Below are 26,073 nucleotides of genomic sequence, written 5' to 3' on the forward strand. Positions count from 1 at the left end.
AGGTTTGGAAAAACCCACATTAAAAAGACTTGAACCTTTCCCCAGATTCCTTGGTTCTAAGATAAGGCAAACAATGGCACAAACTGTGACAAAAACATAAATTAATTGGCAAAACAAGGAAAAGAGCTGGCATAATAACAGAAATGTAAAGTAAAGCCTGGGAAAGAACTAAAAGTGACTAATGTGTCTCAGCCATCTAAAGTAAGGGTGTGGTATTAGATCCTGTAATCTTCTAGAGATAAGAATTTTACTGGATATTTATTTGATTTTAATATTTTGACCACTGTTAAATGGATTTTTAAAAACTGAAATACAAACTTAACTAATTTGCTTATTATGTAATACGTTACTCATAAAGAAACTCAATTCTTCATGATGCAAATAAATCACAGCCTTACAGAGAAGCACACATTGACAGGACCCACCTATATGAAACACAGGACTGTCTTTTGCTGTTCATAAAGATTCAAATGTGATAAGAGTGAAACACCTAAACCTAGAGTAATGTAGACCAATATATTCCAAATCCAATACTTTTACTCTACCTCTAGTGAAATTTAGTACCCCTCTCGTGTGAACTGAAGTTAACCTGTTACTTTATTCTGTCATCTTCATTGCCACTGATAAAAAAAAAATCTTCCCTTTTCCCTATTCCAGGTTTATGATCAAGAATAGAAGCAGAAGGGAAATAAAGAGTGAAAGGAAAATTCATAGTAATCATAAAGACAACATGAAAGGTCACCATGGAACTTCATAGACTGATTCCCCAGAGGTAAACTTAAACAACAGCATTTAGTCATATGTTCATTTGTTGGTGTTCTATCAGCTTCCCGGATGCCCCACCTTGCTAGCTGGCACTCCCTACAATGCTTGGCATACTGGAATACTAACTATGCCAATAACATTTGCCTTTTCAGCCAGTTCCTAATATTTCAGAGAAAAGAAACAGTACCAGGGACTAAGTGGATACATGATAGAACCCACAGCTTATTAATTAATTAATTAATTTACTTATTTATTTATTACAGAAGTTATTTCTACTTTCGAAAAAAACAGTGGAGGGAAGGAAACTTACATCTGTGCTGAATGTTCAGCAATGTAAATTTACTAAACAACTGTTTTACCCTTGAAAACAAACTGCAGTTTTTTAAAAAAATGAGTAGTAGGGCCAAAATTTAGTGGTCAAGAAAAGTAGATGTTTAACAGAGCAACATATATACAATTTTCAATTGTCTCTATTCTAAGTTTCCAAGTCATCTTCAGTGACTGTGATCTCAGTGTGCCTATTAAAAACTGGTGCAATATAATTTTATTAATCTTTATAAACATATTTAAAGAACTGTTTTCCTATTATCAGTGTTTGCTCACCATTTCAAACTTCGGATAAAAAGGGGTCTTCAGAGGAATGCCACTACAAAGAAAGTGGCTTCTAAGGGCTTATGACAACTTGTACCTTGTTTCCAAGGCCTTATTTTATATAGGCCTAAGAGCTGAGAAATCCCTTAATGCATGATTATTGACTGCTTTTATGCATATACTTTAAAAGTCACAACAATATTTTAACATTATTATACTCATTAAAAAATGAGGAATTTAAAACTCAGTGCTTTTGGTAACATTTCAGATTCTGGATACCTTTTGCCCTTACATCTACTTGATACCTTTATATCAAATTAAGTTTTCCTTTATGTGTTGCTTTTTTAAAATTGAAGAATAATTTAGAGGTACAGGAAGCATAGAGTTCAAATAATACACTTATTCATTCAATCTATATATTTTTTTCTTCTAGGCATCTAAGACACATCAATGAACAAAACTGAACAAGATCCCTGCCTTTATGCCACTCAAATTCTAGCTGGGGGAGACACACAATAAGCAATAAGCGTAAGTGAATAAATTATATTCTATGTTAGAATATAAGAAAACTGAGAAAAAAGTAAAGCTGAACAGGGTAAGAGGGACTAGGAATGGTGAGGGTTAGAAGCTAGGTGCAATATTAAATAGCATGGTCACAGTGGGCTCCATTGAGAAAGTGACATTTGAGCAAATACCTGAAGGAGATGAAGGCATTAACCATCCAGATATCAGAGAAGAGCATTCCCATCAGAGGAAAAGCCAGTGCAAAAGCCCTACAACAGGATCATATCCAGAGTGTTTGAGGGGTAGCAAGTAGGCCAATGTGGGAAGAGTAGCAGGAAATGAGATCAGAGAGGTAATGGGATGGGAGAGGGGGCAGATCTCATAGTTTTGTAGGCTATTGTAAATATTTGGCTCTTATTCTAAGAAAATGGAGAGCCACTGGAGTCTTTTCAGCAGAAAAATAACATGATCTGACATCTTTTTCTAGGATTATTCTGGCTGCCAAGACTATAGAGGGCCAAAAGCAGACTGAGAGAGACCAGTTAAAGGGTTATTCAGTAATACAGGCAGAGAGAATGAAGATTCAGATCACGGAGGCAGCAGTAGAAATGGTAAGGAGGTGTCTGCTTTTGTACATATTTTGAAGGTAGACTTAATAGGGTTTCCTGATGGATTGGTTGCATGGTATGAGAAAAACAGGGGAATTAAGAATGGCACTGAAGTTTCTGTTCTGGAGTGATAAACTTGCCATCAACTGTGGTGGGGAGGGCTATGAGTATGGACAGATTTATAGGAAAAGGTTAATAATTCAGTTTTGTACGTGTTGAGTTTGGGAGGAATATTGGACATCCAAATGGAGACAGTGAGTATTTACTGAGCACCTACTATGCAACAGACACATCATTTAACTTTTTTCCTTCTTTTTGCTAATGCTAATAACCACAGAACTAGAAATTAAAAAGTACTAATTTATTTGGAATACCAGAAAGTGTGTTATATACAATAATGCCAGTAAACAAGTATTCTCAGGTCTAAAAGGTATAAACCTAAAAAAGAAATGTAGATGTATACATATGATAGTGACATAAATTTGTCATGTGTTAGTGATGGGGCAACACCTCAAGGTTCCCCTGGAGGCTGTCCACATAAACCAGCTTAGTTTATGGTTCTATAAGAGGGGCCCAATAACCATTTATTGATATTGATAATGATGCTAATGATGTTAAAGATAGTGCTGGCAGTTTGACCCCTTGTAGGGAGTATTCGAATAGAGCAGACTCTAATGTAGCATGAAAAAGCATAGTCAACACTTTTAAAAGTTTGTTTTTTGTCTGGATAGTTAATTTACTTTGGAATTTCAAAAAGAAAATAAGGTTATGTGAGATATTTCTACATAATGAAAAACTGATCCCAGGAGATCGTGGGAGCCATGTTTCTCACTGTTGGGGGTGGCAGGTTACACACAAGCAAGTGGGGGGGACTGCTAAAATATTCATGTGTTATTTATGGGTTAAGGTTGGAGATATCAGTATGAATGAACTCATATTTAGGTGTTTTTGTTTTGTTTTGTTTTGAGACAGAGTCTCCCTCTGTCACCCAGGCTGGAGTGCAGTGGTGTGATCTCAGCTCACTGCAACCTCTGCCTCCCAGGTTGAAGCGATTCTCCTGCCTGAGCCTCCTGAGTAGCTGGGATTGCAGGTGTGCACCACCATGCCTGGCTAATTTTTGTATTTTTAGTAGAGACGGGGTTTCACCATGTTGGTCAGGCTGGTCTCGAACTCCTGATGTCGTGGTCCACCCCCCCCTCAGCCTCCCAAAGTGCTGGGATTATAGATGTGAGCCACCATGCTCTGCCTCATATTAATATTGATACAGATTGCCAAATATAGAAATATTTATAAATACATGTTTATACCCAGGCTAGTATGTACCACCATTTCTTGCTCTGTCAGCTGAGAGGGCTTAGAAGCAAAGATACTTCTGTAGCAATAAGCACACCCAGCATTGCAGTTTGTGGTTTCTAATACCATTCTCTAATAAAAGAAACCAATGCACTTTGGAGAAATGGCCCATTCTAGGGTGGAGCAGGGAATATACAAAATGAGCCTGGAGCATCTTGTAGGCCAAAAAGTAATGAAGTACTTAAAATAAATGCATTGATGGGAGTATGTCAAAGAGGAGAGCACAGGAGCCAACTGAAAGAGCTCCCAATGGCCAAAGCTGGAACTATTTTAGCAACAAAATAAATAATGTAGTATTGGATTGTAACTCAAAGTATAAAATAAATATCTGTGAATACATATTGATATAAATGATTGAATAAATAAATAAATGGAGGAAAATGAACAAATTTCCCATGCAAAAGAATGACAATTTATGTAAATATTACCCCTCAAGGAGGTGGAGCATAACCATCATCTCCATCTCTTAAGTGTGGACTATGCATGGTGACTTCCTTCCAAACAGTATAGTATGGAAAGGAAGTGAAAGAGTAACTTTACAGTGGACACAAATACTATCTCAGCCAGGTGAGCAAGGATTATATCATGAGTTATCAATCATGAAGATAACATATACCATTATATGCCACAAAAATGGTACTTTACTTCTATAGTTTTCCTCTCAAACACTCAAATCCCTATCTAGCCATGAAAAAAACGTCAGGCCAGGTGCAATGGCTCACACTTGTCATCCCAGCACTTTGGGAGGCCAAGGCAGGAGGATTCTTGAGCCCAGGAGTTTGAGACCAATTTGGGCAATATAGCAAGACCTCATCTCTACTAAAAATGAAAATAAATTAGTAGAGTATGGTGGCATGCACCTGTAGTCCCAGCTACTTGGGAGGCCAAGGTGGGAGGATCGCTTGAGCCCAAGAATTCAAGGTCGTGGTGATCTATGATCACACCACTGCCCTCCAGCCTGGGAGACAGAGCAAGACCCTGTCTCAAAAAAAAAAAAGAAAAGAAAAAGAAAAAAAAATCAAGCAAGTTGAAGGAGATTCTAAAAAATACCTCAACAGTACTCCTCAAACTATCAAAGTAATCAAAAATAAGGAAAGTCTAGGAAACTGTCACAGTCTGGAGGAAACTAAGGAGACATGATAACTAAATGTGGTATTCTGAACAGAAAAAGAATATTAGGAAAAACTAAGGAAACATGAATAAAGTATGGACTTTAGCTAATAATAACATATCAGTATGGGTTCATTAGTTGTGACAGGTGCACCAAACTAATGTAGGATGTTAATAAAAGTGAAACTCAGTGTGGAGTATATAGACACTCTCTGTGTCATCTTTATAACTTTTCTGAAGTCTAAAACCATTGTAAAACTAAAATATATTTTTTAAAAAACTGACTCTAGGGCTACAAGTACCATCACAAAATAGAATTTCTCAAGTCACTAGATACAGCAACTCTAGCTATAATGTGAAAAATAAAAGCACCTCATGTATTCCTGTGCTCTACTATGCCCAAATACAGATGATTCATATATACATATCACTTTATTTCACCAGACTATCAACAGCATGTTTGTTGATTGAAGATTTTCATCTATTCTGTCTACTGCAGTATCAGTGCTTGGCACATAGTAAGTCATCAATAAACATTTGCTAAATTAATGAACAAATGGAACTTTTTCAGATAGCTTACAATAAAAATATAATTCAATGACATTACAAAATCTAAATAAGAACTAGAGAACTAGGACTGGGGAAAATCCAGACTAGGAACTAAAATACAGAATATGGTTTAACTTTATGAACTATTTACTCCCTAAGGAAAATAGACCAGATGACCCTTTCCAAGAGTTGACTATCCAAACTTGACATCTGTGAGGATCTCTCAAGGGCCAAGAAACCTAGCTTTTAATATCGCCTTGATCCCTAACTAACTTGTATTTTCAATCCAGTCCTTTAACTTCTCTGGGCATCACATTCCTCCTCTGTAAAATAAGAATATTGGATTAGATGGTCTTTAGAATCTCTCCTAATCTCTAATAGCCTTAGTACACAATAAGGAAAGAAAGAAGCACATGAACAAGTTCTCCTCACATCCCCCCAGCACCTCCTCTCACCCCCACTCTCCCTTCCTTATGCATTGGACTCACAGTTCTAGTCCACTCCTAATTTTAGATTTGAACCTTATGACCATTTCCCCATGCTCTGTTTACTGGGTTGTTTATTCTTTTACAGTACATTGATTTTTCAGTTTTGGCTTTTGAGGGAGCTTGCTCAATAGGAATCCAAAAGTGCTTTTGCTTATACCACTTCTGAGAATTAAAAACAGACATGATGTAAGTATCAATGTTGAGTATTTCAGAAAAAAAAAGAAACATCCAAATAGTGAAAAGTTAAAATTAAATTTGATCTTTTTATTTTTTATTTTTTTGAGATGGAGTCTCACTGTGTCACCTAGGCTGGAGTGCAGTGGCGTGATCTTGATTCACTGCAATGTCCACCTCCTGGGTCCACACGATTCTCCTGCCTCAGCCTCCCAAGTTGCTGTGATTACAAATGTGCATCACCATGCCCGGCTAATTTTTGTACTTTTAGTAGAGATGGGGTTTCGCCATGTTGGCCAGGCTGGTCTCAAACTCCTGACCTCAAGTGATCCACCTGCCTCGGCCTCCCAAAGTGCTGGGATTATAGGCATGAGCCATTGTGCCAGGCCTAAATTTGATCTTAAACCTGTAATATCTATAGGTTGCATAACAGTTTTAAGATTGAGTTATAAAAGAACAGTAATTCTCATTATGCAATAACCTTTGTATTTTGTCTAGTATTTTATCTCTTAAAAAGGATACATATTCCTCTTCAATTACTGTATTTTTCTCACAAATTTCATCAGTATAGATTGTCAGTCTGGATAATTGGGCTCTCAAATATCTATTTTCCCTACTTTACTTTATTATAAATTTCATGTCATTGTGAAGGCCCCTCAATTAAGAAAGTTATTCTATAGGTAAAATGTATTTTACTTTTACAGAAATTACATGTATATCCTCAGAGAATATACATTTTTTCATATTTCACTATTGTGGATCAATGCAAATGACATTCTAATACTTCTGAGATATTAATATTTTGTTCAGGGTATATCATGATCTATAGCATTATATAGAAAACAGTGTGCAACTTTCTGGCAGATGAAGATCAGTCAAGTTTTTTCATACCAATGCTAACATTGAGGTTGTTTGGTGATTTAAACTTAAAACTACAATTAACTTCACTTTATGCAATTTTCTTAAAAATCTGTAATTTTGTGAACACTTAAATCATCAATTCTAATATTTGTTCTGGACTTCTGTTGCTCATAGCAACAAAATTTATCCTGCTATGGAATGGAGTAAGAAGTCTGTTGTGCATTAAAGAACTATTTAACTTCAGCTTCCAAATACAGGCTTTGGCAATTAAATATAGTTACTTTTTGAATTTTCCTATTTCCTAGCTTCAAAAGGAAAGGAAAGACCCTTAAGAAATGTTTTCAAACAACACAAAATTGGTAACCTGAAAACACGCATACCATTAATATGTGAGGTGTTGGGGAAAAAACGGTATACAAATTAGTCTTTTTTCATACTCTAATTGGTAATCAACCTAACATAACTCTTAAAAACCAAAATGTTTTATGTATCCACAGTACTCTTCTTTCTGGGCGGAAACTAGAATGCTTTAGAAATCATTGCAGGAATCACAGAGTAAAATGGAGACGAACCCAGGGATGTGTCATAACACAGTAGTCTGAAAAAGGGCCAGGTAGTAGAGTGGGAAGGACTATGTCTCTGGCAAGTGCAAGTTCATAAATCCCAGTTTCTTCAAGTTACGAGGCACATCTGCATCCCCAGATGATGGCTACTGGTCAGAACCCTGAACTCATACCAAAAGCTGCTATTGTTGACAGTTTAATGTCTATGGATCTGACTCAGAGAGAAATGTGCCACTTACTGAATCACCAAGACCATATCTTTGGTTTTGAGGTGGGGCACGTGTACTTTTTCATCTGAAGATTGACACAGCCCACCAAGAACAATTTGAAAGAGACAGGATTGCTGCTGAAAAGGCATGACACCAAGCCACACAAATTGGATGGTAAGACTAGAGATTAACTTGTGAACTTGGCAGGAACAGGTTGTATGACGAGAGATGAAACATACAACTGGATCTTGGCCATGCCATTCCTCAAAGGAGACTAAGAAATCCTGAATTTTTAATGTATGCTTAATAGCCATGGCTTTGTCTCTACAGAGTGTTTGTGATACATTTCTAAGCATTGCTAAATTAATTCTTACTGCACCAACTTGGTGGAAATCTGTTCCATCAGAAAGAGTTAATACATCCAAAGAGATAGAAACACATTTAAGACTAACTTTCACAAGTTCCTGCTTAGCTAAGAATGAAACTAGAAAACTTTATTTTGAGTATTTTACATTTCTGATGGTACAGAATCAACCGTTTAGGAAGCTTAATACCTATTTGCCAAGAGAAAAAGTCAGAATTCTCTTTTCAGGTCTACTTTCTTTTAACTTGTCTCATCTTTTTATGTACCCTAGTAGTTTCAGAGATACACCTGAAGACAGAGCAGTTTCTGTTTTCATCACTTTTAACAACAATGGGTCTTTTTATCATTGTGAATGAATCAATATTCAGCCAGTGCTCCTGAGGAGATGAAAAACTCCACCAGCAATTATCTTACAGAGTTACCATGATTACTAGGTTATATGGTTTGGCTGTGCCCCCCACTCAAATCTCATCTTGAATTCCCATGTGTTGTGGGAGGGACCCAGTGGGAGATAACTGAACCATGGAGACAAGTCTTTCTTGTGCTGTTCTTATGATAGTGAATAAGTCTCATGAGATCTTATGGTTTTATAAAGAAGAGTCCCCCTGCACAAGCTCTCTCTTTTTGCCTGCTGCCATCTATTTAAGATATGACTTGCTCTTCCTTGCCTTCCGCCATGATTGTGAGGCTTCCCCAGCCATGTGGAACTGTAAGTCCGATTAAAGCTCTTCTTTTGTAAATTGCCCAGTCTTGGGTATGTCTTTTATCAGCAGCATGAAAATGGACTAATACAGTAAATTTGTACTAGGAATGGGGTGCTGCTGAAAGATACCCAAAAACGTGGAAGCAACTTTGGAACTGGTTAACAGGCAAAGGTTGGAATAGGTTGGAGAGCCCAGAAGATGACAGGAAAATGTGGGAAAGTTTGGAACTCCCTAGAGATTTGTTGAATGCCTTTGACCAAAATGCTGATGATATGGATAATGAAATCCAGGCAGAGGTGGTCTCAGATGGAGATGAACTTGTTGGGAACTGAGCAAAGGTGACTCTTGTTATGTTTTAGCAAAGAGACTGGTGGCATTTTGCCCCTGCCCTAGAGATTTGTGGAACTTTGAACTTGAGAGATATGATTTGGGGTATCTGGCGGAAGAAATGTTTAAGTAGCAAAGCATTCAAAATGTGATTTGGGTGTTGTTAAAGGCATTCAGTTTTATAAGGGAAGGAGGGCATAAAAGTTCGGAAAATTTGCAGCCTGACCATGCGATAGAAAAGAAAATCCCATTATCTGAGGAAAAATTCAAGTGGGCTGCAGAAATTTGTGTAAGTAATGGGGAGCCGATATTAATCACCAAGACAATGAGGAAAATGTATCTGGGGAATGTCAGAGACCTTTGCGGCAATCCTTCCCATCACAGGCCCAGAGGTTTACGAGGAAAAAATGGTTTCATGAGCTGGGCCCAGGGTCCCTCTGCTATGTACAGTCTAGGGACTTGGTGCCTTGCTTCCCAGCTGCTCCAGCTGTGACTAAAAGGGGCCAAGGTACAGTTCAGGCTGTTGCTTCAGAGGGTGCAAGCACCAAGCCTTGGCAGCTTCCACATGGTGTTGAGCCTGAGGGTGCACAGAAGTCAAGAATTGAGGTTTAGGAACCTCCGCTAGATTTCAGATGTATGGAAATGCCTGGATGCCCAGGTAGAAGTTTGCGCAGGGGTGGGGCCCTCATGGAGAACCTCTGCTAGGGCAGTGCAGAAGGGAAATGTGGGGTCAGAGCCCCCACACAGAGTCCCTATTACAGCACCACCTAGTGGAGGTGTGAGAAAAGGGCCACCATCCTCCAGACCCCAGAATGATAGATCTACTGAGAGCTTGCACCATGCACCTAGAAAAGCCACAGACACTCAATGCCAGCCTGTGAAGGCAGCTGAGAGGGAGGCTGTACCCTGCAAAGCCACAGGGGCAGAGCTGCTCAATATGATGGGAACCCAGCTCTTGCATCAGCATGACCTGGATGAGAGACATGGAGTCAAAGGAGATCATTTTGGAGCTTTATGATTTGACTGCTGGGCCAGGTGCAGTGGCTCATGCCTGTAATCCCAGCACTTTGGGAGGCCGAGGCGGGCAGATCACGAGGTTGGGAGATCAAGACCATCCTGGCTAATACGGTGAAACCCCGCCTCTACTAAAAAAATGCAAAAAATTAGCCAGGCGTGGTGGCAGGTGCCTATAGTCCCAGCTACTCGGCAGGCTGAGTCAGGAGAATGGTGTGAACCCAAGAGGCAGAGCTTGCAGTGAGCCGAGATCGCGCCACTGCACTCCAGCCTGGGCGACAGAGTGAGACTCCGTCTCAAAAAAAAAAAAAAAAAAAAAAGATTTGACTGCCTCACTGGATTTCAGACTTGCATAGGGCCTGTAGCCCCTTCATTTGGGCCAATTTCTCCCATTCGCGATGGCTGTATTAACCCAGTGCCTGTACCCACATTGTATCTGGGAAGTAACTAACTTGCTTTTGATTTTACAGGCTCATAGGCAGAAGGGACTTGCCTTGTCTCAGATGAGATGTTGGACTGTGGACTTTTGAGTTAATGCTGAAATGAGTTATGACTTTGGGAGACTGTTGGGAAGGCATGATTGGTTTTGAAATGTGAGGACATGAGATTTTGGAGGGGTCAGGGGTGGAATGATATGGTTTGGCTGTGTCCCCACCTAAATTTCATCTTGAATTTCCATGTGTTATGGGAAGGACCCAGTGGGAGGTAATTGAATCATGGGGACAAGTCTTTCCCATTCTGTTCTTGTGATAGTAAGTCTCACAAGATCTGATAGTTTTATAAACAGGACTTCCCCTGCACAAGCTCTCTCTGCCTACTGCCATCCATTTAAGATGTGACTTGCTCTTCCTTGCCTTCCGCCATGATTGTGAGGCTTCCCCAGTCATGTGGAACTGTAAGTCCAATTAAACCTCTTTCTTTTGTAAATTGCCCAGTCTCTGGTATGTCTTTATCAGCGGCATGAAAATGGACTAATGCACTAGGTTACTGCATCTTCTAGTGTCAACAACACCACAGGGTAACAACTAATCTCAAGGCATTCACTGACCCAGATTATGACAGACATATAAAAGGCTGGAGCTTTAAAACCATTTTATTAGTGCTGTCCATAGTTAGTTATAACAGGACAAATGTTGTATGCAACTCCTTTTTTTTCCTCTACCACCCTCACTGTCTGACAGTAGCCAAACCAACTCTACTGCAGAAGCATAGTGATTTGTCACATCCTAAAGTGAAAGGGGTAGGAGGGTTGGAAACTCATCTTCCTCTCACTAATAAAATGTCAGTCATCCAAAATTACTTATTGGTTCACTGTCATGGGAGATATTTAAAATGCTACTTTGGTAGATTCCCAAACTATTACATCACCTCTTGAGTTGACAATAGATTGGCAGAATAAAAGGCAAGTACAGAGTAGAAGAAGTGAAAGTCCCAAGTAGTTAATGTTTTGAGCTGTATTCTTTACCTAGGAAACCGCATACATTCCACCTGATTTAACTACCACCTATATGCTGATCATACCCAAGTCTATCTAACAATCAATGTAGACTGTTCCTCTAAGCTCCAGATTTATAATTTCAACTACTCACTGAACACCTTTACCTGAATTTCCCTTAGGCAGCTCAAACTAAAGAGGTCTAAATTTGAACTTACTACCTTTTCCCAAACCTTGCCCTTTTCTTCCTTCCCCTTTCTCATCGACCTTCTCACCCAAACCAGCAACCTAAAAGCCACCTTTGACTTTTCTTTCATCTTCAATCCTAAATCTAATCAATCACAAGTGCTAGCATTTTCCTCACTCCTCTCTGACCTACTGTTATTGCCAGGATGAGAACATCACTTGCTTGGACTATTACAGTGGCCTTCTTTTTTTTTTTTTTTTTTTTTTGAGACGGAGTCTCGCTCTGTCATCCAGGCTGGAGTGTAGTGGCACGATCTCAGCTCACTGCAAGCTCCGCCTCCCGGGTTCACGCCATTCTCCTGCCTCAGCCTCTCCGAGTAGCTGGGACTACAGGCGCCCGCCACCAGGCCCGGCTAATTTTTTGTATTTTTAGTAGAGACGGGGTTTCACCATGGTCTCAATCTCCTGACCTCGTGATCCGCCCACCTTGGCCTCCCAAAGTGCTGGGATTACAAGCGTGAGCCACCGCACCCGGCTACGGTGGCCTTCTAACTGATCTCTCTCCACCAGTCTTGGCCCCCTCAAGTCCATTCTCTACACTTCTGCTAGGATGATCTTTCTCAAATTTAAATCTAATTAGATCTCTTCTTAAAACTCTCCATGGCTCTCCACTGCTTATAGTCAGCATGGTGTATAAAGCCCTTCAGCAGATTCAGCAGACAGTCTATCTACCTCCCCAGCCTTCTCTCTCTTCCCTTCCACCTCGTTACTCCATTGCACTATACATTCCAGCATTAGTTAATTACTTGTAATTCTTCAGATACATCAAGTAGATTTATGCATCCACAGCTTTTCATGTCCTATGTCCTAGAGTTATCTATACCTTCATCTCAATTTCTTCTGCCCCATAACTGCCTGCTGAACTCCTTCCTTTACAATGTCTAAAATTCTACTTATAGGTCATCTCCCCCAATTCTAGAAAAATGTAATCACCTCATTTTCTATATTGCTTCCTATATCATAATACTTCTTATCCTTTCCTATATTACTATGCATGTATGCAAAATATACAAGTAGCATATCAAAACCCTTATACATTATTATAAATACTTATTTACACTTCTGCCTCCCCTGGATTGTCACTCATTAAGGGCAGAGACAATTTGATATTCAATTTTATAAGCCCGATGCCTACCATAGCATCTGGTGCACTTACACTTAATAAGTGTTGGCTATTCTTAAAGAGAATTCTAAAATTTATTCAACTACCTCTCCCAAAATTGAGAGCCACTACACTCAAACTTGTGATTTATCCTGCAAAAATCACATAAACTGGTAATATCAACATAAGTATATCTTTGTCATATAGTCAGTCTGAAATTGGGATAGTTTAGATACCTTTTTCTCTGTAAGCCTTGTTTTGGTGCTTTTAGAAATCCAAAGGTCTTCATTCAGAAGAAATTTCAAAAACTATTTGTACAGTTCAAAATACCACAATTTCTTAGTACTATTAGATCCTTTCTGTGGGGAGGTTATATAGAGATGTCATAACTGGCCAGTGGCATTGGTATAAGAGCTGTGAAACACACACACACACAAACATTTACATACATGTCCTATCTACTCCCTCAAGGAGACAGGAATGAGATCTATGTCTTTTATATTTATTTTCCTGCACCATTCTTTATACATCATATGTTCAACAGATATGCAATCCCGTTTCTAATAATAATGGTGAAGTTGACAGGGAGCCTGTACTAGTGGAAAGAATACTAGCCAGGAACTAGGACCTCTGATGAGCTGTGATAAAATGTAAAAAAGAAAATTTCCTCTCCACAGCTGGGCACGGTGGCTCACGCCTATAATCCCAGCACTTTGGGAAGCCAAGGCAGCGGATCACCTGAGGTCAGGAGTTCAGGACCAGCCCAGCCAACATGGCGAAACCCTGTCTCCACTAAAAAATACAAAAAAATTAGCCAGGCATGGTGGTGCCTTCCTGTAATCCCAGCTACTTGGGAGGCTGAGGCAGGAGAATTGCTTGAACCCAGAAGGCAGAGGGTACAGTGACCCGAGATTGCGCCACTGCACTCCAGTCTGCGCAGTGGAGTGAGACTCCATCTCAAAAAAAAAAGAAAAAAGAAAAGTCCCTCTCCTGACATATATATATAAATGAGAAGTAATATGAGGAAGAAGTAACAATTTTCAGGATCTATTACGTGTCAGATGCTGATTTGGGCACTTGATGTGTAGTATCTAATTAAATTCTCATAAAATCCCAATGAGATAGGATCATTGTTTCTATTTTACAGGTAAAGGAACTAGCTCAGAATCATTTGTCCAAGAACACAGAGCTCATAAGTGGCAGAGTCGGCATCTGTACCAGGCAGAAAGCTTATATTCTCAACTAGTGTTCTACACTGCATGTGTTTTGTATGTCACATTCTAAAGAAGAAACTTAAAAACCAATAATCAAAATTGTATACATCTATTCCCAATGATCTTCAAACAACTGCATAATAGAAGGAAAATTTTTTAAAATTATAGTTTAATAGTTTTGCAGAGTAAAAGCAGTGATTTAGAGGTCAGGAATGCCTCCAGCCCAATCCAGTCTCTACTTTATATGAGCTGTGTTTTCTTACTTTACTTACTCCCTCAGCACGTCAGTTTTTGCAACTGTGAAATAAAAAAAATACTCCCTATTTTACAGGGTGACTATGATGATCATACATGTAAAACCCTTTATAAAGATTTGATAAACAACAATGCTGGTAAATTAACAGCAATAAAAGCCAACAAAAAACATGTGAAAACAAAGTATGCTTACAGAAGCCAGTAATCTTCCATCTTCCTTCATAGCAAGGTAACGGTTAGCACACACTCCTTTGATAGACACAACTCCTCTCTCTTCTGCTTGAAGTTGTAGTTTGACTATAACGGGAAAAAGAATTATCTTTGTAGCACCACAGAGGAAAGAGCCTTCTTCACAATATTTATGCAATATAAAGACAAAACACACCTAAGCAACAACTAATCCACTTTGGAGGATTGGTGAGTTTGGGGGTATGGGTGAGTGACAGGGAGCAGATGTCAACTAAACTGTATGAGAGAGGATGAGATGCAGAACTACTAGGGCACTAGTGCCTTGTGAGTCCCTTGTCGCTCCTGTGTCACAGGGTGAGCAGAGAAGGTGTCACAGGGTGAGCAGAGAAGGAGGACACATGGAGAATTGTTTCCTTTGTTGGGCAGTTAGCTTTCAATTGCCTCTGTTAACTATTTACATTTTTTAAAGTGAACATATTTTAAGGGTACATAAAAGTGTAGGAGGATTCCCATGCTACTGCCAATGTTGAAACTATTTAAAAGTTATTTGCCAATTCTTCACAAATAAAACACAATCTAGTTATTCACTGTTATAATTTGAGCTGTATTTCCTTGACTTTTTTCTTTTTTCTTTTTTTTTTTTTTGCGACAGAGTCTCGCTCTGTCACCCAGGCTGGAGTGCAGTGGCACGATCATGGCTCACTGCAACCTCTGCCTCCCAGGTTCACGCCATTCTCCTGCTTCAGCCTCCCGAGTAGCTGGGACTACAGACGCCCACCACCATGCCCAGCTAATTTTTTGTATTTTTAGTAGAGATGGGGTTTCACCATGTTAGCCAGATGGTCTCGATCTCCTGACCTCGTGATCCGCCCACCTTGGCCTCCCAAAGTGCTGGGATTACAGGCATGAGCCACCGCACCCGGCCCTATTTCCTTGACTTCTACACATCTTATTTCTAGCTTCCTCTTCAATGAACTATAGATGCATTTAGCTTTCTATATGGGATTTTGATGTCTATTTTTTTGTGTGCAAATATCTATCTAGTGGAAACATAGAATGCTTATACTTAATTTGCTTCTACAGCAAATGATTTTCATAAAATAAGTGTGATGAAAGATTTTTATAAAATAAGATCCTGAGAAAGACGACTTGTCACACCACATTATCAATATTAAGCAGATTACAGAAAAACAAAAAATAATTACTTATGATGATAATGCAATATGGACAAATAATTACCTAATTAATTGAAATAAAAATGAAGTAAAGATTATTTTGCTATTCAAAGGCAGCATTCTCCTGCCTAGAACAATATTCCCCCAAATGTATTTTGGCTAACAGATGTTACATAAAAAAAGGTTCTGGCGTCAAATAATTTAGGAAAATCTTAGTTAAACCAAGTTAACTCTTTATTACCAAACTTCTCAGAACTCTGCTTATCATAAGATAAGGAAGATAAATGTTTGTCCAACCTATTTTCATAGGTCATCCTACATCCCATGGATATGTTTAGGATATTCTTGAGAGCAACGGAAAAAAATGCAATTTTAGAAATCAGCATATTATCATTTGAATAACATTAGAAATATAAAATAAATATAATTTCCAGGTGTTTATAGATAGCTAGGGAAACGGCATCAAAAAGCAACTTTTGAAAGTTTCTGAAATAATTAACTTTGTTAGATATCATTATGTCATAGTAATTTATGTTTTAAAAATTTTCCTATCAAGACAGCAACAGACATGCAAAATGAAACATAATATCTGGGATTAGCTTTAAAATAAGCTAATATATTATTTTAAATAATAGATAAATAACTAAATTTTTAATAAAGTGGATAGGATAAATAAGATTGACTTGTGTTAACAGTCATTAGAAGCACAGGATTTCATTATTCTAATCTCACTACTTTTATGAATGTTTAAGAATTTACAATTAAAAAAAAGACAATCTTAGAATTTTGTTGAACACTTCATGTCTGACTGTGTGTCAGTCACCCCTGGATTCCAGAAAGCATTGCATCATTTAAGCCTGCAGTTACCCAAGTGAAATTCTTCCACAAAATCTTAAAAGATAATACGAAGTAAAAGGAATGTAATGAAGACATGAAACCCAAACAAAGAAGGGTATGAAGTATTTTTTACAATATTATTGGAAAATGCAGAAAATAAGCTTTGTTTTTAATCAACATAATCAAACTTAATGAGTATGAGCAAATTATTGTATGCAGTTCTAAAATGATTCAGATAAGCCATTTTAATGAAGAATGCATTTGCATCTCACTTTAACTCATAAGGGTGTACAAATGCCCATGAGGCAAGGCTGCATAATCAATCGCTATACTTTCTTTCTGTCCCTTATCAATAAACTCTAGCCCAGCTCTAGTCCACCATCTTATAAATGTGTATTAATAGTCATAAGGGTGATTAGGGATATTCGTGTATGGCCAGATCAGTACCAGTAACTCAATACCCAAAGTAAACATAATTCATTTACTCATTAACCTTTCGTAGACCGCAACTATTCCCACACTCAGGGACTGTTGTCATTCATTAAACCACTAAGCAATAAGCATTAAATGTAAGATCCTTGAAAAGTGTTTCCATTGGCATATAATTTTTAAATTACAAGTTTTAAAAATAACCAGAGTCTACAACAAGAAGTTGAAGAAGTCACAAAATCATAGATTTTCTATAAAAACTATCTGAGCTGAGATGCATAAAAAACCTAAATAAACTAAATTCAATATACAGATGATCTCTTCCCAAAAAAGAGATGCATAGCTGCTTCATCTCCTAAATATATTCGATATACAGATGATCTCTTCCCAAAAAAGAGATGCATAGCTTCTTCATCTCTGATAGAAGGAGGAATAAACTTGCCAAAAATGGGACCATGAAGAAACCAGCTGAATTTTTAAGAAACTTTTATCAGCTGCTGATGTGAGGAATTAGAATTCTGAAGAGCCCTGATCAAAGAGCAACTCCATATCCACCTGCCAGTTCTTTCCCATAGAGCTTCCACCCAGTGCACAAGTACCACACACCAAAGGCTAGGAACAGAACAGAAGGGCTAAGAGATCCTCTTCAAGTACCCCGGGCCTTTGCAGAGTGTAAGGCAGCAGTCCACTGAAGGCTGGGAGCAGGTCAAAGGGCTGAAAGTGATCCTTCTGAGAAGCACTGAGCCTTCACCAAATGCAAAGTCAATGACCAGCAGGATAAAGAGAGATCTTCCAAGAAGTGGAAAGCCAGGAGTAGAGTTCAAGAGCAAGGTTAACTCCCCACTGACCCAAACATTTGGCAGCTGAGTTATAAAGGCAAAATGAAATATTTTAAAGCTACTCAATTAACCCAAGAAGGCAGAAAGGGAAAGACAGAAGGTAAAGGACAGATGGGATAATTAGAAAAATAGCAAAATGTGTGGATTTGATTCTGTCGTCATGCTGCTATTTGGTTATTTTGCACACTAGCTGATGCAGTTTCTTCATAGTGTCATTGTTCTTTATATTTTGGTGTGTTTTTTGCAGTGACTGGTACCGGGTTTTCCTTTCCATATTGAATGCTCCTTTCAGGAGCTCTTGTAAGGCAGGCCTGGTGGTGACAAAATCCCTCAGCATCTGCTTGTCTGGAAAGGATTTTATTTCTCCTTCGTTTTTGAAAGTTAGTGTGGCTGGATATGAAATTCTGGGTTGAAAAATTTTTTTCTGTAACAATGTTGAATATTGACCCCCAATCTCTTCTGGCTTATAGAGTTTCTGCTGAAAGGTCTGCTGTTAGTCTGATGGGCTTCCCTTTGTAGGTGACCTGGCCTTTCTCTCTGGCTGCCCTTAACAATTTTTCCTTCATTTCAACCTTGGAGAATCTGATGATTATGTGTCTTGAGGTTGATCTTCTTGTGGAGTATCTTGGTGGTGTTCTCTGTATTTCCTGAATTTGCATGTTGGCCTGCCTGTCTTGCTAGGTTGGGCAAGTTCTCCTGGATAATATCCTGAAGTGTGTTTTCCAGCTTGCTTCTATTCTCCCTGTCTCCTTCTGGTACTCCAATCAATAGTAGGTTCGGTCTTTTTATGAAGTCCCATATTTCTTGGAGGCTTTTTTCATTCCTTCACATTCTTTCTTCTCCAGTCTTGTCTGCATGCCTTATTTCAGCAAGGTGGTCTTCAAATTCTGATATCCTTTCTTCTATTTGGTTGATTTGGGTGTTGATACTTCTGTATGCTTCACGAAGTTCTCATGCTGTGTTTTTCAGCTCCATCAGATCATTTATGTTCCTCTCTAAACTTGTTATTCTAGTTAGCAATTCCTCTAACCTTTCATAAAGGTTCTTAGCGTCTTTGCATTGGTTTAGAACATGCTCCTTTTAGCTCAGTGTAGTTTTTTATTACCCATCTTCTGAAGCCTGCTTCCATCAATTCGTCCATCTGATCCTCCGTACAGTTCTGCACCCTTGATGGAGAGACGTTGCGATCATTTGGAGGAGAAGAGGCACTTTAACCTTTTGGGTTTTCATTATTTTTTCGTTGATTCTTTCTCATCTTTGTGAGTTTGTCTATTTTCAGTCTTTGAGGGTGCTGACCCTTGAATGGGGTTTTTGTTGGGGCTTTTTTGTTGTGGTTGATGCTGTTGCTGTTGCTTTCTGTTAGTTTTTTTTTTTTCTTTCAATGGTCAGGTCCCTCTTCTGAGGGCTTCTGCAGTTTGCTGGGGGTTTGCTTCAGGCCCTATTCTATCTGATTTGCTCCTGCACCTGGAGATGTCACTCAAGGAGGATGGAGAACAGCAAAGATGGGTGCCTGCTTCTTCTGTGGCCTCTGACCTCGAGGAGCACCAACCTGATGCCAGTAGGATTGCTCCTGTATAGGGTGTCTGACAACCCCTGTTGGAGGGTCTCACCCAGTTGGGTGGCACAGGTAATACGACCAGTTTAATGAAGCACTTTCTCTCTTGGTGGAGGGGGTGTGCCTCTTAGAGACCTACAAAGAGACTTAGACTCCTATGAAATACTAGTGGGAGACTTTAACACCCCGCTGTCGGTATTAGATCAATGAGACAGAAAATTAACAAGGATATTCAGGACTTGAACTCAGCTCTGGATCAAGTGGACCTAGTAGGCATGTATAGAACTCTCTACCCCAAATCATTAGAATATACATTCTTCTCAGTACCACATGGCACTTATTCTAAAACCGACCACATATTTGGAAGTAAAACACTCCTCAGCAAATGCAAAAGAACTGAAATCATAACAAACAGTCTCTCAAAACACAGTGCAATCAAATTAGAACTCAGGATTAAGAAACTCACTCAAAACCGCACAATTACATGGAAATTGAACAACCTGCTCCTGAATGACTCCTAGGTAAATAATGAAATTATGGCAGAAATGAAGAAGTTATTTGAAAACAACAAGAACAAAGAGACAATGTACCAGAATCTCTGAGATACAGCTAAAGCAGTATTAAGAGGGAAATTTATAGCACTAAATGCTCACATCAGAAAGCTTGAAAGATCTCAAATCAACACCCTAACATCACAATTAAAAGAGCTAAAGAGGGAAGAACAAACTAATCCGAAAGCTAGCAGAAAACAAGAAATAACTAAGATCATAGAAGAACTGAAGGAGATAGAGACACGAAAAACCCTACAAAAAATCAATGAATCCAGGAGCTGGTTTTTTTGAAAAGATTAACAAATTAGACCACTAGGTAGACTAATAAAGAAGAAAAGAGGGAGAATCAAGTAGACACAATACAAAATGATAAAGGGGAGATCACCACTGACCCCACAGAAATAGAAACTATCATCAGAGAATACAATAAACACTTCTACGCAAATAAACTAGAAAATCTGGAAGAAACTGATAAATTCCTGGACACATACACCTTCCCAAGGCTAAACCAGGAAGAAGAATCCCTAAATAGGCCAATAACAAGCTCTGAAATTGAGGCAGTAATTAATAGCCTACCAACCAAAAAAAGCCCAGGACCAGACAGATTCACAGCTGAATTCTACCAGAAATACAAAGAAGAGCTGGTATCATTCCTTCTGAAACTATTCCAAACAATTGAAAAGGAGGGACTCCTCCCTAATTCATTTTATGAGGCCAGCATCATCCTGATACCAAACCAAGAAGAGACAGAACAAAGAAAACTTCAGGCCAACATCCCTGATGAACACTGATGTGAAAATCCTCAATAAAATACTGGCAAACAGAATTCAGCAACACATGAAAAAACTTATCCACCATGATCAAGTCGACTTCATCCCTGGGATGCAAGCCTGTTTCAACATACAAAAATCAATAAATGTAATCCATCACATAAACAGAACCAAAGACAAAAACCACATGATTATCTCAATAGATGCAGAAAAGGCCTTTGATAAAATCCAACACCCCTTCATGCTAAAAACTCTCAATAAACTAGGTGTTGATGGAACTTATCTCAAAATAATAAGAGCTGTTTGTGACAAACCCACAGCCAATATATTGAATGGGCAAAAGCTGGAAGCATTCCCTTTGAAAACCGGCACAAGGCAAGGATGCCCTCTCTCACCACTCCTACTCAACATAGTATTGGAAATTCTGGCCAAGGAAATCAGGCAAGAGAAAGAAATAAAGAGTATTCAAATAGGAAGAGAGGAAGTCAAATTGTCTCTGTTTGCAGATGACATGATTGTATATTTAGAAAACCCCATCTTCTCTGCCCAAAAACTCCTTAAACTGACAAGCAACTTCAGCAAAGTCTCGGGATACAAAATCAATGGGGAAAAATCACAAGCATTCCTTTACACCAACAACAGACAAGCAGACAGCCAAATCATGAATGAACTCCCATTCACAATCGTTACAAAGAGAATAAAATACCTAGGAATACAGCTAGCAAGGGACGTGAAGGACCTCTTCAAGGAGAACTACAAATCACTGCTCAAGGAAGTAAGAGAGAATGCAAACAAATGGAAAAATATTCCATCCTCAAGGATAGGAAGAATCACTATCGTGAAAATGGACATACTGCCCAAAGTAATTTATAGATTCAATGCTATTCCCATCAAACTACCATTGACATTCTTTACAGAATTAGAAAAAACTATTTTAAATTTTATATGGAATGAAAGAAGACCCTGTATAGCCAAGACAATCCTAAGCAAAAAGAAGAAAGCTGGAGACATCATGCTACCTGACTTCAAACTATACTACAAGCCTGCAGTAACCAAAACAACATGGTACTGGTACCAAAACAGATATATAGACCAATGCAGCAGAGCAGAGACCTCAACAAAAGCAATTGCAACAAAAGCCAAAATTGACAAATGGGATCTAATTAAACTAAAGAGCTTCTGCACAGCAAAAGAAACTATCAGCAGAGTGAATAGGCAATCTACAGAATGGGAGAAAATTTCTGCAATCTACCCATCTAACAAAGGTCTAATATCCGGAATTTATAAGGAACTTAAATTTACAAGAAAAAAACAACCTCATCAAAAAGCGGGCAAAGGATATGAACAGACACTTCTCAAAAGACAACATTTACATGGCCAACAAACATAAGAAAAAAAGCTCAACATCACTGATCATCAGAGAAATGCAAATCAAAACCACAATGAGATACCATCTCACACCAGTCAGAATGACGGTTATTAAAAAGTCAGGAAACAACAGATGCTGGCAAGGCTGTGGAGAAATAGAAACACTTTTACACCATTGGTGGGAATGTAAATCAGTTCAACCATTGTTGAAGACAGTGTGGCAATTCAAGGATCTAGAACCAGAAATACCATTTGGCCCAGCAATCCCATTACTGGGTATATACCCAAAGGAATATAAATCATTCTACTATAAAGACACATGCACATGTGTGTTTATTGCAGCACTATTCACAATAGCAAAGACATGGAACCAACCCAAATGCCCATCAATGATAGACTGGATCAAGAAAATGTGGTACACATACACCGTGGAATATTATGCAGCCATAAAAAGGAATGAGATCATATCCTTTGCAGGGACATGGATGAAGCTGGAAGCCATCATCCTCAGCAAACTAACACAGGAACAGAAAACCAAATATCTCATGTTCTCACTCATAAGTGGGAGTTGAACAATAAGAACACATGGACAGAGTAGGGAACAACACACACCAGGGCCTGTTGTGGGGTGGGGAGTGAAAGGAGGGAACTTAGAGGATGGGTCAGTGAGTGCAGCAAACCAGCATAGCACACGTATACCTATGTAACAAATGTGCACGTTCTGCACATGTATCCCATTTTTTAGAAGAAATTTTAAAAAAAGAAAAACAGCAAAATGGCAGATTTAAACTAACCATATCAATAATAACACTGAATATAAGTGTCCAACACACCACTAAAAGGAAACAATTGTCAACAAGATGAAAAAACAAAACCTAACTATGTTGTTTACAAGAAAAGCACCTTAACTTACTAGGCAAGTTAACAGTGAAACTGTGGAAAAAATGGGTAAATTGTAGACCTTCAGTATAAGAAAGCTGATCTGGCTATATTAATATCTGACAATATAGCTTTGAAGGCAAGTAGTATAACCAGAGATAAACAGGGTCACCATAATCATCTTAAATTTTAGCAGCTAATAATAGAACTCTAAAATATCTGAAGCAAAAACTGACAAGAGAATAAATCATTACGAATATGGAAGGTGTCAACAGCATTACCAATTGTGATTTAAATGATACTGTTTTTTAGGTCAGGTAAGTTTCATTTACCTAAGACTTCATCCTCCTAATATAGTCATTTGAAAACTGTTCCAAAAAATTAACTGTGACTGAGCACAGTGGCTCACACCTGTAATTCCAGCACTTTGGGAGGCCTTGGCAGGCAGATCACTTGAGCCCAGGGTTTGAGACCAGCATGGGCAACAAAGTGAAATCCTGTCTCTAAAAAATTAAAAATGTATATATTTTTAACAGAAAAAAATTAACTGCCAGCTTAGGAAGCCATCTATGGCAATTTGCCCACTGGTCTTGAATTGTTCAAATCAATTAACTCCATCTGAGAAATTCCTTTTCCAAAGACACCGTAATACTAAGTAATATCAAAGGCACTTATTCTGAACTGTTGGTACCCGTGGTTCCTTTGTTTGTTTTACCTATTATAGCCTTATTGAGGTATAATTCACATGCCATGCAATTCACCCATTTAAAACATGCATACAATTCAATGTGCTTTACTATAATCACAGCATTCTGCAACCATCACAATCAATTATAGAACATTTTAGTCACTCTACATTCTTTAGCAGTCACTTTCCATGTCCCTAATACCACTCATTCCAACCCTGGGCAACCTGTCTCTGTAGATTTGTCTATTCTGGAAATTTCATATAAACAAAATGTGACTGCCTCTTTCACTCAGAATAATGTTTTCAAGGTTTATGCATGTTGTAGCATGCACCAGTACTTCATTACTTTTTATTGCCAAATAATAGTCCATTGTATAGATAGACTTTGATTCATCCATTCAGCAGCTGATGGGTATTTGGACTGTTTTTACTTTTTGGCTACATAAATAACGTTGCTACGAACATTCATATACAAGATTTTGTATAGACATATGTTTTCTTTTTTGGGGAGTATATACCTAGGAGTCAAATTACTGGGTCATATGGTAACTCTGTGTTTAATCATTTGTGGAACTGTCAGACTGTTTTCCAATGCAACTTTACATTCTCATCACAATATATGAGAGTTCCAATTATTCCACATCCAGGCCAACACTTGTTATGGTCTGTTTTTGTTTCTGAATTATAGGCATCCTAGTTGAGTGTGAAGTAATATCTCACTGTGATTTTGATTTGCATTTCTTGGATGGGTTATGATGTTGAGCATCTTTTCATGTGCTTATTGGCTATTTGGTTACCTTCTTTGAAGAAATGTCTACTTAGATCTTTGTTTCATTTTTAGATTGTCTTTTTATTATTGAGTTGAAAGAGTTCATTATATGTTCTACATACAAATCCCTTTCAGACATATGATGTGAGAATATTTTCTCCCACCTTGTGGGGTATCTTTTCACTTTCTTTTTTTTTTTGAGATGGAGTCTCGCTCTTTCGCCCAGTCTGGAGTGCAGCAGCGCTATCTTGACTCACTGCAAGCTCCAACTCCCGGGTTCACGCCATTCTCCTGCCTCAGCCTCCCGAGTAGCTGGGACTACAGGCGCCCACCACCATGCCTGGCTAATTTTTTGTATTTTTAGTAGAGACGGGGTTTCACCGTGTTGGCCAGGATGGTCTTGATCTCCTGACCTCGTGATCCGCCCGCCTCAGCCTCCCAAAGTGCTGGGATTACAGGCGTGAGCCACCGCGCCTGGCCTCTTTTCACTTTCTTGATGTTGTCCTTTGAAGCATAAACACTTTAAATTTTCATGAAGTCCAATTTATCAATGTTCTTCTTTTGTTGCTTGTACTTTTGGTGTCATATCTAAAAAATCACTGCCTAATCTAGGGTCATGAAGATTTACACCTATGCTTTCCTCTAAGTTTTAGTTTTACCCCTTCTATTTAGGTTTTAATACATTTTGAGTTAATTTTTGTATGTGGCATGTTGGCACAACTTCATTCTTTAACATGCAGATATGCCCAAAATGACACTTAAAGATCACTACACCTAACAGCTGCAGAATCTACATTCTTTTCAAGGGCACATAGAACATTCCCAAGAATAAATTATATGCTTGACCATAAAACAAGCCTAAATACATTTGAAATGACTGAAATCATATGACGTATTAAAGTAGAAATCTGTTAGCAATATGATATCTGGAAAATCCCCAAATATTTGGAAATTAAGCAGTGCGTTTCCAAATAAAACACAGAGAAGGCCGGGCGTGGTGGTTCATGCCTGTAATCTCAGTACTTTGGGAGATGGGTGGATTGCTTGAGGTCAGGAGTTCGAGGCCAGCCTGGCCAACATGGCAAAACCCCACTCTACAAAAAATACAAAAAAATTTAGCAGACAGGGTGGCATGCGCCTGTAATCCCAGCTACCTAGAAGGCTGAGGCACAAGAATTGCTTGGGCCTGGGAGGCGGAGGTTGCAGTCAGCCGAGATAGCACGAAAGCACCCCAGCCTGGACAACAGAGCAAGACCCTGTCTCAACAACAATAAAACAAACAAACAAACAAAAACAGAGAAAATAAATCACAAAGAAATTTAGAAAATATTTCTAGTTGTATGATAATGAAAATTCAGCATGTTTAAAGGGAAAGTTACAGCTTTAAATATTTGTATTAGAAAAACAGAAAAATCTAAGCTTCTACATTATGATCTAGAAAAATAAGAGCAAATTAAACCCAAAGTAATAGCACAGGGAATATTTAGCATGTAAAAATTGTACATTTGAATATGTACAGATTAGTAGAAAACAATCCCGAAGAGTTACCAATTATTTGGGGATAATGAGATAAAAATGATATTTTACT

General features: G+C 38.5%; 1 protein-coding gene across 2 annotated transcripts in view; it reads right to left on the reverse strand.

Moving 5' to 3' along the window:
• The window catches only part of FGF2 (fibroblast growth factor 2), a 72,933-nt gene that overhangs the window by 7,142 nt on the left and 39,718 nt on the right, over nt 1–26,073 (reverse strand). For both annotated transcript variants that reach the window (XM_063637930.1, XM_055274656.2), the window contains exon 2: nt 14,630–14,733. In XM_063637930.1, coding sequence (XP_063494000.1) covers nt 14,630–14,733 — 104 coding nt within the window. The remainder of the gene's footprint in view (nt 1–14,629; nt 14,734–26,073) is intronic.

This window comes from Symphalangus syndactylus, chromosome 4 (genome assembly GCF_028878055.3).
Source record: "Symphalangus syndactylus isolate Jambi chromosome 4, NHGRI_mSymSyn1-v2.1_pri, whole genome shotgun sequence".
Taxonomy (NCBI): domain Eukaryota; kingdom Metazoa; phylum Chordata; class Mammalia; order Primates; family Hylobatidae; genus Symphalangus; species Symphalangus syndactylus.